The 15,417-nt window shown below is 39.2% G+C and overlaps 1 protein-coding gene across 2 annotated transcripts in view; it reads left to right on the top strand.

The window, feature by feature from the left end:
* grb14 (growth factor receptor-bound protein 14) overlaps positions 1-15,417 on the top strand; it is a 37,886-nt gene that overhangs the window by 9,550 nt on the left and 12,919 nt on the right. The window contains exon 3 of one of the 2 annotated variants that reach the window (XM_078261815.1): positions 803-932. In XM_078261815.1, the coding sequence (XP_078117941.1) occupies positions 803-932 (130 nt within the window). Of the gene's footprint in view, positions 1-802; positions 933-13,313; positions 13,392-15,417 lie in introns of those variants that run through there. The other variant, XM_078261817.1, reaches the window with a different exon arrangement.

The raw sequence follows: 15,417 nt of genomic DNA, 5'->3' as shown, positions 1-15,417 counted from the left end.
GGGTGGTGAGGAGTGACACATAATTAGGATATTTTGGGATTATGAAATTTATTTTGTTTGTATTGTAATATTGCTTACTTTTCTCTAGCCAGCAGTTCAAATGCTTTTTTGTCTGTTAGCTATTATATTGTGAAATCAGGAGCAGCTCACATGTGCATTATCTTATCAAAAGTCTGATGGTGAGTTGGGTGTGTCGTCTGGTAGTTAAGAGCAGGAGAAGTCCTTACAGTGACAGCCTTGTGTGTGTTTATCACCTGCTTCATTTATACTCCCCATTCCTCTATGGGATACGAGGAACTAGCAATATGTTGTAACAGCTTACGAAATCAGTCTAGCATAAAGTCTAATACATCATTCTGATGTTACAGTCTGGACTGACTCTGACGGGCAAATTAGGGAGAGAAATGATTTATTGTTTGTATAAATCTATTTAAAAGCTTGATTTTCCACCGCAATTTCTCCACAGGTTTCTTGCAATATCACACAAACTGTAAATTCTGTATTTGCTTGATCCAACATTTCACTGAAGCATCTGTATACAAGTATGATACTTTAAGTGAGTGATATTAAACCCAAAATACACTATGGAAACATGTTTTTTATGATTTTACCACATCATATTTACACAATTTTTTAAATAAAATATTGTAGATCAGTGCATAATTTTCTACACGTTGCCCAAACATTCAGCCTGACATACTTGGCACTTTGATAGATTTTTGAAATAAGATGTCAACAATGCTTGCCACATTTCATGCGCCATCTGTTTCTGTGTGTGTTGTGTGTGTTTTTTGTCCTTCAGGAGCAATGAAGAGGGAGAGGATTCATTCTCTTCCCCTGTTCCAAACCCTTTCCCTGAGCTTATCACATCAACCCTCTCCCCCCTTGTCTCTGAATGTTTATTACCATGGACTAAAAGTAGTGCAACTCAGGTGAGTGTTCCATTTACAGTACTAAAGTCTGTTTGTGACACAAAGAGGCATGTTAGTTAAAGGAAAAAGGGCCTCTGTTGTAACCTTTTCCGTGTGATACCTCAGGCAGCATGGCTATGGTAACTTTGATTGGAACAAGTGCCAGAACAAAACGCTGAAGGACATATTAAGATTTACATAAATGCATAGTTAGATGTTTGGCTTGTGATTTATCTGAAACTTCAGGTCATATGGATGGTAGTACCAGTTGTGTGAGTATGTAAATTAGTTCCAGTGAGGACATAAAAAAATGCTCTCAGCACACTCCAATCCACACGCACAATGTAACTACTTCTGAGAGACCAGGTTTGTACCTACATACAGTGCCCACTAAAATTTTTTAAAATGGGCACTACATGTGATCTCTGATACCACCTGTAGACATTGCATTTGTGCCTTAATGCCTAACAGCCACTCTTGTACATTTGTTTAGCACAGGGTGTGTGATTTGTAATGCACTGAATATGGAGAAGTACCTGCTGGTCCTGGAAAAGGTTTCACTCCAGTCGAGATCTTGAGTTGATTTAGTCAGTTTTGTTGATTTTTCTTTTTCTTACTTACTCTTACTGTCACCAACTGACTGTTCACTAAGCCCCGCCCCTCTTAGTTACTGTTGCTATGACTGCGCTTCCCAGTCTAACATGGCACATATGCAGTTGACAATGATAACAGTGACAGATTTACCACTCACAATTTAGATTAACTTTGAAAACAATGGCAGACTAACTTGTTTTACTAGATGCACTGTAACCCATAACTTAAAATTGTATGGGCACAGGTAGAACATTTAGGTGTGCACACCTTAAATCAACCTGCAATGCAATTTTTCACATTTTCCTCTACAGTATTTTAACTGTATTTCTGATAAATGCTTTGGTATACAGAAAATACAGTGTGCTGTTTTATTGATAATAAATTATTGATGTGTTGGTCCAGAATGGAGACTTAACTTAAAACCCTACATATTATACTGTATGTAGTTGGTTCATGATGTGTTCCTTGGCTTTGGAAGTTACCACTGTTGGTAGTAAGCTAGTTAGCTGAGCATGCTAACATTTGCAATGCATTCCTTGTACTTTTGCTCTTGTGTTTTTGGTTTTCTACAGCTTTTGTTGCTTTCCCCTTTTATATCAGTCTACAGCAACTTGCACATACATACTGCAAATTATGATACACAACTTGTGATGAATAATCGTTTAACCAATCAGTGCAGGTCAGTAGAAAATGTATTATTATGCACAGCAAGATATTACTTAATATAACCCTGCGATCTGTTGTGGATTTGTACGTTTATACACAACTCGCTGCCAAACTCTAAAAAGAGAGCACATTCATTATGTTAGAAAGCTAACAATTATGGGTCTGCTTTAGAAGTGCAAGGGTTTCAAAATGGATTTTGTCTATACATTTTCCAGGGCTGTTAAATTACTCTGGTTTGTCAACCACTAGATATTTCCTGGATGTGTATCCCTATACTGTATGCTGAAGTTGATTTCAGGTTTTTCAGTATCTTTGTGGTGTATGTGTGTATGCATGTGTGTGCATGTGTAGCAGCAGGGGGCAGCTCAAAGCAATGACTCATAGGAATGCTTGAAATTACAGAGCTCAGCAGTTAACAAGGACCATCAGCAGTATTAGACCTCTCTGTGCTCATGTGTTGCTTCCATGCTAAGAATGTACAGAAAGTTGTGCTTTCTCTTTTCTGAAGCTTCCATTGTACTCGTAATATATGCGTGATTGGCAAATTGTTATTTGTTCCTCTGCACGTATTATGTTAAGATTGCTTGATTATCTAACACTGGAGTCTCTCTACCTCATATACAAAGTCTTAAATAAGCCTTCTACTTGATTCCATCCTCACACGATTCAAAGATTCACATCAGAAAATTACAGAGTGATTGCCAATTCTCCTGTGCTCTCTCCAGCCTATTGTGAAGACAGTTTGCCCGGATTTGGCCTTTTCTTTGATATATGCGAGAATAATCCTCAAGTTTCTCAGTGAAGGAGCAATATGACACCCTGTTGACCCCACTCTGCAACAATGTGGCTTCCTTGTTAGCAAATCTTAAAGTGCTACTTGTATATCTCACTGAGGAGGCCTGTGCCTGCACCTCAAGGGCCTGACAGCCTCTCACTTGGTCTTTTCAGCAGTGGTATTGGGAAGACAAAGGGAATATGTCAGAGTGAACAGCTGTTTGTGTGTCACAATCCTCATGTCACAGGGTTATGACCTTCTTTCAGTAGCATCCAAGTAACCAATGACATCATTGTTCCAAATGTGCAGCATTCATCCCCTCACCCACTCTTCTAACTTAAAATGTCCATTGAGCTTCCCAGTGTGTCTTTGGGTAGTCATTTTCCCATCAGTTAGAATTATCTGTAAAGAGTAATCTTCTACTAAGGACAGGCTTAGATTATAAAATGAGCACGCTAGGAAAATGATAGTGCTGTCTGTCATGAGGCATCTCAAACAACTTTGTCTAGTTGACCATGTTTTTAGTTTAACTGCAGTTGATTTGAATGGTTTCGCTGAATTGTAGCAAGACCCTTGTGTGTGACATGGCTCTGTTTTACACAGGCTTTAAAGCTATTTCACTCGTGAGAAACTGGTCTATCTGAGCCCCCATTAAGCCTTGTGTTTGCATTGTCATGGTACATTTCCATAACAACGCCACCAAGTCATGACTGCCACATTATGTCAATGAGAAACCTAGATTTGCTGTCAGCCAAACAGCCTCCAGATAACTACATTTCTAGATGCAGACAATGTCAGTGTGTTGTCAGTTACATGAAAATGCATTGTTACATGTAAAGACAACTATGATCGGTGTGCATGGTGAATAAGTCAGAATGTGTCCTAAACTACCTCAACGGTTTTAGACATACAACCATGACATTAGTGATTACTGAAATATAATCCTCCTGCACTTTTGAGTTTGACCTCAGCAAAAGTGCCCACTGGCAATACCAAGGGTTCAGTTTGTAAGACTATTGGCTCAGCCATAGCACAATGTCACTGCATACACAAATACACAGAATTTAGCATGACATGATGATGCTGTACATATTTGTAGGATTGTTGTTGTTGATAAGGTAAGTGTAAGATGGCTTTGAGCATAAGATCACAGAAGAACTGGCGTATTATATTCATGATACAATGGCAAAATAAAAACTTTTTGAGGAAAGTGAAATTAACTAGCACAGCCTACACTCTCCAGGAATATAGTGGGCAGTCATGCTTGGACTCTTACCAGAAACAAGAAGCACACAGGCAGTGTGTTGAGTCCAGATGGTGTTGAGTGTTCAGTTCAGCCATATGACTCAGAGGAAATGCCTGCCGCTTTAGAGATGTTATTTCAGACGCAGCATGCACCATTACGTGTTTTTCACTATGAGTTGCAGCCTTTCCTCGTTCAGCAGATGTAACAGGGTCCTCAGGGTCACACTCAACATATAAAACAGTTATTCATGATCTCTCCATTCAGCTGCTTAATAATTTCTCCTAAAGATGTCTACTGACCAAACAGAGCTATGCTGAATTCAAAAGATGCATAAGGTATGGACCTTATGCATCTTTTGAATTTTATAAATTTGAATCAACATAAGGTATCATTGAACACTGACAAGAACAATATAATGCAATAGATTAATGTGAGAATCAGAGAAATTAGAATTAGGTGTCATGTTCTGTAATCTCTGCACATAGTTGTCATTATTTGTGCCTAACATAGAGTATGTGTTATATACAGTATAGGAAGTCATCTGGTGTTAGATGCACATTCAGCTCCTTTATGTCTCTCTTTCTTACTCTTTTCAGATGTTGTTTCAGTTGTGGGATTTTTTTTTTTTAATGGTTCAACACATGTTGGCTGTGTTTATGACCCTGCACCTATCTGGGCTTTGATGCAGGTTTGACACTGCTCGGCTTTGATATGAGATTTTCATAATAACTATAGTATCACTATATAATGACTGTAAAAATATTATATTATTATTGATTCTATGGTAGATAATAAAACAGAGTTTTAGTAGGTGCGCAAAACATGTTATCCTTCTCAATTTTTACATTTACTAATGAGATCAAATAGAAAGCTAATAAATATAAACCTATAGCTAATAGTTCTAAAAATCAGCCCACATATTCTTCTTGGTGTTGATGAATGTCAATGTAAAAATTGCTGTGACAAGTTTTTACTGAACTTTGTTAAGCTGTGTTTACTAAACTGGTATTATTCTATGGTTTAACTGTGGTGTGGGGAATGACAGCTGCAGACCTGGGCCATGTGTAAACAGCAACAACCAGGGATTAAACTGTGAGAGTAGTCTGATATGAATAGGTCAAACGCAGAATGTGTTCATATCAAACACAAGTAGCATCTCTCTCTCTCAAACGCACATAACGCGGAAACACAAATAAATAGGCTGTATTCACACTCTTTTCTGATCTTATCAGAAGCAGACGCGCTAAATACTGTGTGCAGACACCTGAAAAGGCCAATTTTGTTGGATTTGGACAGTCAAACATTTAGTAGTGTGAATGAAAATGCATGACCGCACACCTCAAGTATGCTTTGGATTTTGTGGCGCCAGAGATTGGCAGTTGACATTTACTCAAATACTGTACTGAAGTTCTGAGGTCCATTTTATGCTACTTTATACTCTCGTACATTTTCGGAATTTCAAGGCTGAATCTCAGCACCTGTTGAACTGTGATTGATTGATTGATTGATTGATTGATTGATTGATATCTTTTATTTTGAACATGTAAATAAAATAAAACATCGGAAAAAAATAGTAATAAAAAGAACAGTTAAAAAATAAAACTCCATAATTTCCAATACTTAAAGACCTCTATTTACACATGCAAAGAGGAGTAGGAAGAAGTAAAACTTATGTACTCCTACCCCTTTATACCGTTTCTATCCTATTAAATAAGTTAGCTACAAAATAATAAATCTATAGAGATAATAAATCTGTAATCAATGAAAATATATATTCAGAAGTTCTATTCACATTCATATATTTACCCATACACAACAATAATTATACACATACTACAAATTGTTCAACATAAGCCCAGGTTATTAATTGCACTGTTTCTCTGTACCTCTGGAATATAATTTCTTTGAACAAATTTTTGAATTGGAATATGTTTAGACATTGCTTTAATTCATTATTTAGTTTATTCCACAATTTAGTGCCCCTGACAGATAAACAGAAACTTTTCCTTGTAGTTCGAAAACTGTGAGTCTTAAAATTTGACTTTTCCCTTTAACAGGTAACTGTGGTTTGAGTCACACATGATCAACAATGCTTGTGAATCCTTAGAGGGCTATGGCTGCTGTTGTAACACTGACTTACATTACGTCGATCTCATCATCTCCTTTGCAGATGATTCTCCTTCAACATTAATCAAGTTTTATTATGTGCTTTGGTGTGGTCGCTTCCTGTTGCTGTCGGTCGCTATGTGTGTGGACGATAGCTACTATTGTTTTACTGTTTTGAATGTAGTGGACTTCTGTTCCCCAAGTATATGCTTAAAAACAACTCATTTTCAGGCCAGGTTTTGTTTTTCAGGGTCTGGCACGAGGCATTGCCTTTAAGGCAAAATTCAGGGAACAAAAGTTTCAATAGATAAGATCCTAACATGACTGGCTGGGTCCTTGTAACCCGATGCTCCAGATGCTTTGTTAACACAGAACCATCTGAGAAGCTGTCATTGGAAACTGTTTGGGAAAGGGCAGGCCCCTTAAAAAAAACAACTGGCAGATTATTGGATGAACCATCTATCTTATCACATCCGTCGCTGTTGTTTTGAACGAGCAGTCATGGTCGTCACGCACACCTTAACCACGCCTGTAACAGCCTTTTGCTCCTCACAGGACGCCGATTGGTCCAGCTGACTCTGCTCCAGCCAACTCTGGTCCGGACACCAATGCATTACTTGAAGCCTAACAAGATGGATTTTCGTGTGATATGTGATCCTGCGATTTGTGCATGATCCCGTGATTTTGCGAGAATCCAGCTGCTGTGTAAGGTTAGCCTCCTTGCTCTGCAAGATGGATACTGATATAAATATATCTGGCTGTTTTTAGATAGGTACAGTATACTGTGAATCCCCCTGCTCAGAGTTGGGTATACATTCTGCATTTATGCACCACTGCACCTCTGGTTGCTGACTTCTTCCTTTGCCAGAGCCTTCATGGGGTCTTGATTGAATCAACCATGGTCAAGGACAATGTGTCTGGAGTTGGCTTTGTTATGGGAGTTGTATTCTGTTATCATTCTGGCTCCATTAATTCCGATTCATTTTAGTTGTGTGATAACTAGCAGCGTCTGCTTGTCTGCACTCTCACAAGTCAGTGTGCTGGGTTTCCAGATAAAGATGAAGCCTGTTGTGGGAGGTTCTTCTTTCCCTGTCTCTTCTCATGAAAAAATAGAGTGCAATGATTGGTTCTGGTGAGGAGATAAAAGTAATATAGACAAATGCAGTGTACAGGCTTTTTAATGTAGCTTTGCAAGGTTTTGGTGACAGAGAAGATTTGCAACATAGATTTACCTCTTTGGGATGCACTTCTAGTTTACTGAGTGACCCAAAATATTTACATAAGAGACAGCTTTCTCACCGTAACTACAATGTTAACCATACTAAAAAGGCATAAACACATTGTTTGAAAATTAACCAGATATACAGTACATTATTACTATAGCAGGGCTGAATGAGTTTGTATGTGTGTGGTCTTCATCAGACAATCATTTTCAGGCTCCTTGTGGTCTGCGACTGTCCCTGACATGACATTTGACATTAGCAGCTTTACTGAAATGTCATCTGCCCTCCACAGCATCTCATATCTTTTGTGCAAGCACTTGTTCTCACTGTAATTTCTGAAATGACTACTCTAGTATAGTTCCATGTAGTATTATTGGGAAAGTTAGGTGCATTTTAATATATTAAACTAGAGGCAAACTATTTAAAAGTATATTTGACCTAAAATATACCTGTCAACCTTTTAAAACTTTGTCTTGACATTGACCTAGTAAAGACTGAGGCTTGAACATGGGCGTGTCCTGAAAATATGGCACACTCATACGCCTCTTTGTCTAGTCTTACAGTAAAACAGATGTGGCATGGGAATTGAGGCTATGGGGTACTATTAGAGCTATTTTGGATCTCTCTCCCTCTCTTTCTTAAAGGGCTTAAATGGCATTAAACTATTTAGATACAGTAGTGCCAAAGCATTATATGAATATTAATACAACCTCACAGTATCTTCAGAACATTGTTAAGACTGAAATAATAATAACTGAATAAATAAATCAGTGATGCCAATTTAGATTTTTTTCTTTTCCTGACCGATAGCCGCCCCTCGTTAACTGATCATCAGGCAAGGCAACGAAGTCCCAGTTCACGCTCGGATACACTATCCGTGCACCACAGCTGCAAACTTGTACCTATCGCGCAGCCAGATGCTGCGTGCATTGTCGTGGTCACATGTAGCCACTTTCCTGGAACCACTTGCGTGCGACTAACGGAACTCCACAGCTGTCCACTGAGCCTATGTCTGAGCCTGTCTCCACCGCATCCACAAGCGAGGTTGTCAGCTGTGTGTCTTCCTGGCATAATGTGTGCAGAACGTCCGATATACTGTAACCTGCCAGTTCCATTGATAATGGCCTGTATCAAGTAGCTCTCCGCTGTGAGCACCGTCCAGTAGAGAGCCACAAACTTGCCAAGTATGTTTTTTAACACATACAAGGAATTTGTTTTGGTGTTGTTGGTGCACGTCACACTTTTTACACCACGTACCAGTTCAGAAAATATTAGGCTCTCTAAGTACCACCATTATGGTAGTATTATAGTGTAGCATAGGCCTACCCTATTCAGCTACGGACTGTTCACACAGAAGGCAGGTTTATTCCTAAAACATTATTTATTGTTGACAGCCACAGCCACACTGTAACATTACCTCCTTCGCCCCGCTCATACCGAATCAAAACTCAAAACTCGGATTATATCTCCTTAGTGTTGCACCGTTTGATGCTAGCAAGTGCTGTGGAGACTTCTCTGCCGCTTCTTAAGTAGCGACTAGCACTTGTGCTAGCCACTGTAGTTTCAACAGGGCTGCTCAAAATATTCTCCTCTTCATTCACAATTCTCTTCCTAATAGTTCCTGTTTGGAACCACGACTGCAGTGTTTTTGAACCATTAAATTTACCTCTGCTTACTATCTTGCCAACACAGCTCGTAACTAATTATGGATGTATGTGCACTCCGTTCATGAACGTAACTATGTAGCAAGCTGATATCGAAACAAAAAATATGACACTTAAACAAACAAATGTCTTTTAACTGATTATAGTTTAATGAACATGTTGTAGTATTTCTATAGTATTGTTTTTAAATTAATTCATTACATTTTTGTTTTTAAATATATCAGAGATTACATCTGCATACCACTAGAGGGAGGTCGCGTACCACCAGTTTGAGAACCAGTGAAATCCATTCTATAGCTTATTTTTCTTTTACAATGGAAAAAACGTTCATTAATTACTTTTTAGTTTGAATGTATAATTTTACTGATAGTATTAATCTGTCAAAATGCTTATTGTTGGTTAACTGTTAAACGGTTAATGATTTATATCCTTGGAATTAGGCCTGTCGTGATAGTCAATAAATCAATTAATCGCACGATAAAAAAAATGAGCTTGATAATTTTTCCAGCCACGATAATTTCCATTTGCATGCTTGTTTGTTTTCCTTGTCTCTCTCTCTACCAAAGAGACTGGATGACCACTCTCGGTTCCTTAGTGTAACGAGGAGTGAACCCTCTTGTCAGTCGCATGGTCTTTGTGTGGGGAGGCGGAACTCCTGGCAGAGAGAGAGACAGAGAAAACGCTAGTTGTTGGAGCAGAGTTTCCCGCAGCACTTTGCAGTTAAGGCGCCGTCCAAAGAAAGTATATATATATATATATATATATATATATATATATATATATATATATATATATATATATATATATGATTTCCGCCGTGTTACTTGGCATCCTGTTTTCTCCCTTTCATTCCAAAGCACACAGTTGACAACCTGCAGGTGGTGGTGGTGGAGACAGGCTCGGACAAACATGCTGCTGTGGAATTGTCAGTCTCACAAGCGGTTTCAGGAAAGTGGCTGCATGTGTCCGACACTGCACAGAACATTAACCGATACAAGCCTACAGCTGTCCGCGGACACGGAGTGCAGAAAGTGTGTCAGAGGCTCCCAGACGGTGAACTGAGACTCCGTTACCTGCTTGTCAGTCAACGGTTAATGATCAGTTATTTAATTTCATTGTGCTTTCTTTTGGAAAAATCGCCACTTACTAGCTAATTAATTAGCCTGAGGTAAACGATAGCTATCAGTAAACAGAAGTGATGTGGTGGCTGGCGTCTGGTGTGTGTGCCAGTTTTTGTGTGTGCGCCAGTGTTTGTTTGTTTGTGTGGGTGTGTGTGGGTGTCGGCCCCCCCCTGCGAAGCTCCAACCTGCAGACAGCAGAGGAGCAGAAGAAAGTAGCTGCACCTTCGCCAAAGACTGAAAAACAGAACTATTTTGATACAAACATTTACTCGCCATGTGGCAGATAGCCACATAGATATAGATAGATATAATTTATTAATTATATATTATTTAAATTTAATATTTAGTGTTTAGTAAATAATTGTAAAAGGGGTGATAGAATGATTATATAGGGTATTTTACACTGTTCCTTAAGGTCTCCTAATAGGGTATGTAACATTGGTTGGGCTGAAAATTGCTCGAATGCTAGGCCCTTAACTACCCTGCGAATATGGCTCTATTTGGAACAAGAGCTTTTCTTCCAAATATGGTATGCTCATGAATATTTAGATGAGCTGCGCCCTGATTGGTTTGAGCGAACCCCATAGAAACGCATTGGAGACGAGACAGCAGGTCTCATATTTCAGACACTGCAAAGGTATACATTGTTTGTTAAATTCACTTCTGAGACTTTTTTAAGCGAGAAATCAACTATATAAAGCTCAAATATGGGCCATTTACGAAAATGTACGGCTAATTGCAAATTTAGTAAGACGTGTCGGACTTTAGGAGCTCCACAAAGTCTGACGAGAAAGCGGCAACCTCCATACCCAGTTAAAGTCACCGTTTCTCGGTTACTGGACGACCGGGGCTCTGGGCTCCGCGGAGCTCCGGAGCTGCAAGCTAGGCTTTGTGTCCCATTTAATCCTATGAAAAGATTGTTGCTACACTTTCGGCATAACTTATTTCCAGTTTGAATTTCGTCACGCCACTTACATAACCTGTACCCCAAGGTCTTATAAAGCTAACAATGGTGTCCGATTTCAATTTAATGCATTTTTGTGAACATTAGGGGTTTCGTTAGCTGCGACTGTCCCTCCAATCCTATGTTTACAGATCGCGGCTAGTTAGCTTCACTTTCGGCATAATTAAAGTACATTTACAGTTTGAATTTCGTCACGCCACTTATATAACATCTACCCCAAGGTCTTATAAAGCTAACTATGGTGTCCGATTTCAATTTAATGCATTTTTGTGAACATTAGGGATTTCGTTAGCTGCTACTGTCCCTTCAATCCTATGAATCGCGGCTAGCTGCAGGCCCTGGAGCTCCATCAGGGCCTCAGCATTTTGTAGTCCAGTAACCCAGAACCGGTGACTTTGCGCGGGTATGGAGCGCCGCGGGCTTCCCTTCATGACGGAGATCCAGCTAGCTCACAGCGAGCCGGAGTCTATGAAGTACGACACGCCGGGCGGCGAGGCAGCACCGGCCGCTGTCACGTAGCCTGCTGAGCTCCTACTGAACACACAGTCGGACAAAATTTGCAATTAGCCATCAATTTTTGTAAAACGGCCCATATTTGAACTCTACATAGTTGATTTCTCGCATAAAAAAGTCTCAGAAGTGAATTTAGTAATTCAATAGCGGACCTCTGGAGATCTGCATGACCTAGCTAGATTCAGGTGGTGTAGCCTATGCAAATGTTGGGGCGTGACAAAGACTAGGAGTTGGGATGCTTACGTCAGCTTCCAGCTTTGTTGAGATTCGCCCGTTTTCAGTGGCAGTTTCCAAATGTGAGATTTGCAGAGGATAGGGATATCAATGGGATTTTGAGCTTCTATGTATGTCCTATTTACCCACCGAACTGTCGTTATTCAACTATGACAAGGTAAAATCGGTTTTGCATTCTATCACCCCTTTAAATGTAGTATAGAGTCTGTAGTCTATCACACAAACACTCGACAAATGCTGCAAACATTTGACAGCCAGTACGAATTGCCTGGGAGAACATACGTGTCACAAATGGCAATTCCACAACAGTACAACAGCGTGAAAGACGACATACTAAAGGAGATCAAAGACACATTGTGGATATTTGGAAAAGGTGTACCTGCATTATTATGCCATTATCATTATATTAGATGAAAATGGTCTCAGAACGACAATATTATCGTTTATCGCAATAACTTCTGGGACAATTTATCGTCCAGCAAAATGTGTTATCGTGACAGGCCTACTTGGAGTAAATAATTGCAATTCTGAAAAGTAATAAGAAACAAGAGAATAAATTAATAGTCTTAGGCCTGATGTAGATCTAACAGGGCAGTCTTAATGTGGTTGCAGGAAGAGGCAAACTGTCCTACAAGTATACAACTTTTTTTATTTTTTAAGTAAACGCTTTAGTTTGTCGTTATCTAAACCGTTATTAAACTATGGATTGTTTAATGTTCATCCTTTTCTAATATCAGCATGTATAAAGTATATGCAAAATGAATATGCTAAGGAATGTTTGTTTAGTGAAATGTATTTTATGTCTGACACTAAAAATAGCTGTGTAGTGTCTGGCTACAAATACATCAAAAACAATCTGAAACATGGTCTTTCTGGGAAATCTTCAGCTCATGTTCTGTGTTTTACATTATCGCTGGGCAGAATTTAATACTTTGATTCCAGGTGCAGTATTTAACCGTAGCTTTCTCAGGCCTTGTATATTTTAACTCATGAGAAAATCTTCTTTTCAGTTTTGTTTATTGGAACTGCCTTTCTAAAAGTAGAGAAAAGGAAAAAGGTTTTTACAATCCCAAGGACAAAGGAGGGGTTTGTGTTGTGGGGAGGATACATGACTTAGTTTCTCACACTAATGGTGAAGGATGTCACCATTTTCTATAGCTTCCAAAAGGGTTACCATATAGAAAAAGCTATTCTGTATTAAGTGCTATATTATTAAATATCCCTAGAACTACGATTTGTACATTATCCTTATTTTCAGTTACTATGTACGGATATTTGTCACATAGTTAATTGTGCTCCAAAGGCAGAAGCATGAATTTCCATGCAAGAAGAGTCACCTTGCCTGCCATCACACCACTTTGTCTGCAGAAGCGGGTAGGAATCTTTCATGGATCTCCTCTGTACTATCTCTTAAACATTTTTTCTCTGTATTAGTAAAGCGCTGCCTTCTGTTCATGTTGCAGATTATTCTAAATTCATCTTGTCTTTGTAGAAGGCACTTCATGAGATCCAACCTCGTGAGCATTCTGTAGGGGCTCATGATGTGTACAACTTTCCAAAGTATTCTTCTTCATATATATGTTCATATTCTGTTCACCGTAGTTTGCCTGTGCTATAGTTTGAACTGAAATTTTACTGGGATTCACACTGGGTTCTTCAAAAATGTTATCTTACGTTATTGTGAAACACATTGGAATGAAATTTGACCCAGATGAAATGTGTCATTTGATGGTAAAAGATGGTGTTTAAACCCAGAGCTTAGCCGGCTCTTCCTAGACTATTTGCAATTCACTTTGATCAGGAAAAAAAAGCCCACATGTTGAGTCAGAATATTACATTTTGTGGTGGGTTTTTTATATAATGTATGTGGAGCAGCGCTTTGTATAGGTAGGAATTACCTGATTGTGGTGTTGGTTCTGCGATTTCTAAGAGTTCTTCATGTTCACAAACATCGGTCCAACAACAATATAATGTATATTCTTAAACTCCAGCCTGCTCCCCTTTTAAAACTGCTCCATTATTTCTTATGGATTTATAAATTCTTGCCTTCCATCTTATGATGGCTTGCTCTTATTGTTTACTTTGACGTGGGAGTGACGACCTGAATATCGTACTAACAATTAAATAACTTGTTACAGACGGGCAACCTGGAATGTAAATCATCTGGCAAGCTGAAATGTACAATGTTGTGTGGACCTTTGTGACAAATATGGCACCTCATTGTGAACAATATACTGTAGGTAGTATGAGATCAGTATATTGTTATAAAGGGGCAACGCTGCAATGTTCTAATGATAAAAAAATGTTTCATTTTCATCAAGCCACCTCAAGTGTCTTTTCTATCCTATCTCTGACACAGATATGTTGTGCAAATCCAATCCCAACAAACTCAGCAGAATAGAAATTTGGCCAGATAATATGTATTTTTTTTTTTAGATAAGACCACAGTAGCTCAAGTCATTTTACTGTGTAAAGTAGCTATAGCTATCCAGCATGCTTATCTGTGTAGCTTGATAACATTTGTCTGCTGTTGTAATTCATCCCCTCATTGGTGCACGCTGGATTCTCTGTAAAACAAATAGAATTTTGGCTATTACTTTGTATTTCCAGTTGGTCCAGTTCTGTTTTAGCACCCTAAGCACCAGTAGCTCAGCTAATATTTGGGAGCCATTAACTGTAGGCGTAAATAGCACATGGTTTGGCCATTAGAGAGAGAGAGAGAGAGAGAGAGAGAGAGAGAGAGAGAGAGAGAGACTCTGATATGAGGTTGAGACTGTCAGTTTTTTCAGTGTTGTTACAGTGAGGAGCTGGGAGGACATTTCTCAATGGTTTCTAAGATAGACAAGGCTGGAGGCCAACTCCTCAACACCACTCTGTGATAGAGCTGCAGCTGTGGGAGTGCAGTTCAAGGTTAAACCAGAGCAGTTTAATTGGAAAAATGGCTCACTCTGTCCTGTCCTTGAGATAAGATGGTCTAATAGAGGTGTTTATGTTCAACATGACTGTACACTCACACTTTATTAGGTACTGTACATCTGTTCAACTTCTTGTTAAAGGGATAGTTGTGTCATTGCAGTATGGGTAGTATATGCAGACAAATGCAATTTTTTTTCCATGTTGCCAGCACCCGAGGCTCTCTGCTCCTTTGCCGGCCAAACTATGCTGGGTGAGGGTTTTGCTGGTGGATGGGCAAGGAGCTCAGATGGTAGGGTCAGAATTTGGTTTCAACAACATGAAAGCATGGATTCATCCTGCCTTGTATCAACAGATAAGGCTGCTGCTGTAATGGTGTGGGGGGTATTTTCTTTTGCACAGTTTGGGCCCCTTAGTACCAATTAAGCGCCACAGCCTACCTGAATAATGTTGCTGACCATGTCCTTCCCTTTATGGCCACAATGTA

This window comes from Sander vitreus, chromosome 11 (assembly GCF_031162955.1).
Source record: "Sander vitreus isolate 19-12246 chromosome 11, sanVit1, whole genome shotgun sequence".
NCBI lineage: Eukaryota > Metazoa > Chordata > Actinopteri > Perciformes > Percidae > Sander > Sander vitreus.
The sequence above is the reverse complement of the archived record's forward strand: the minus strand, read 5'-3'. Positions and strand labels throughout refer to the sequence as shown.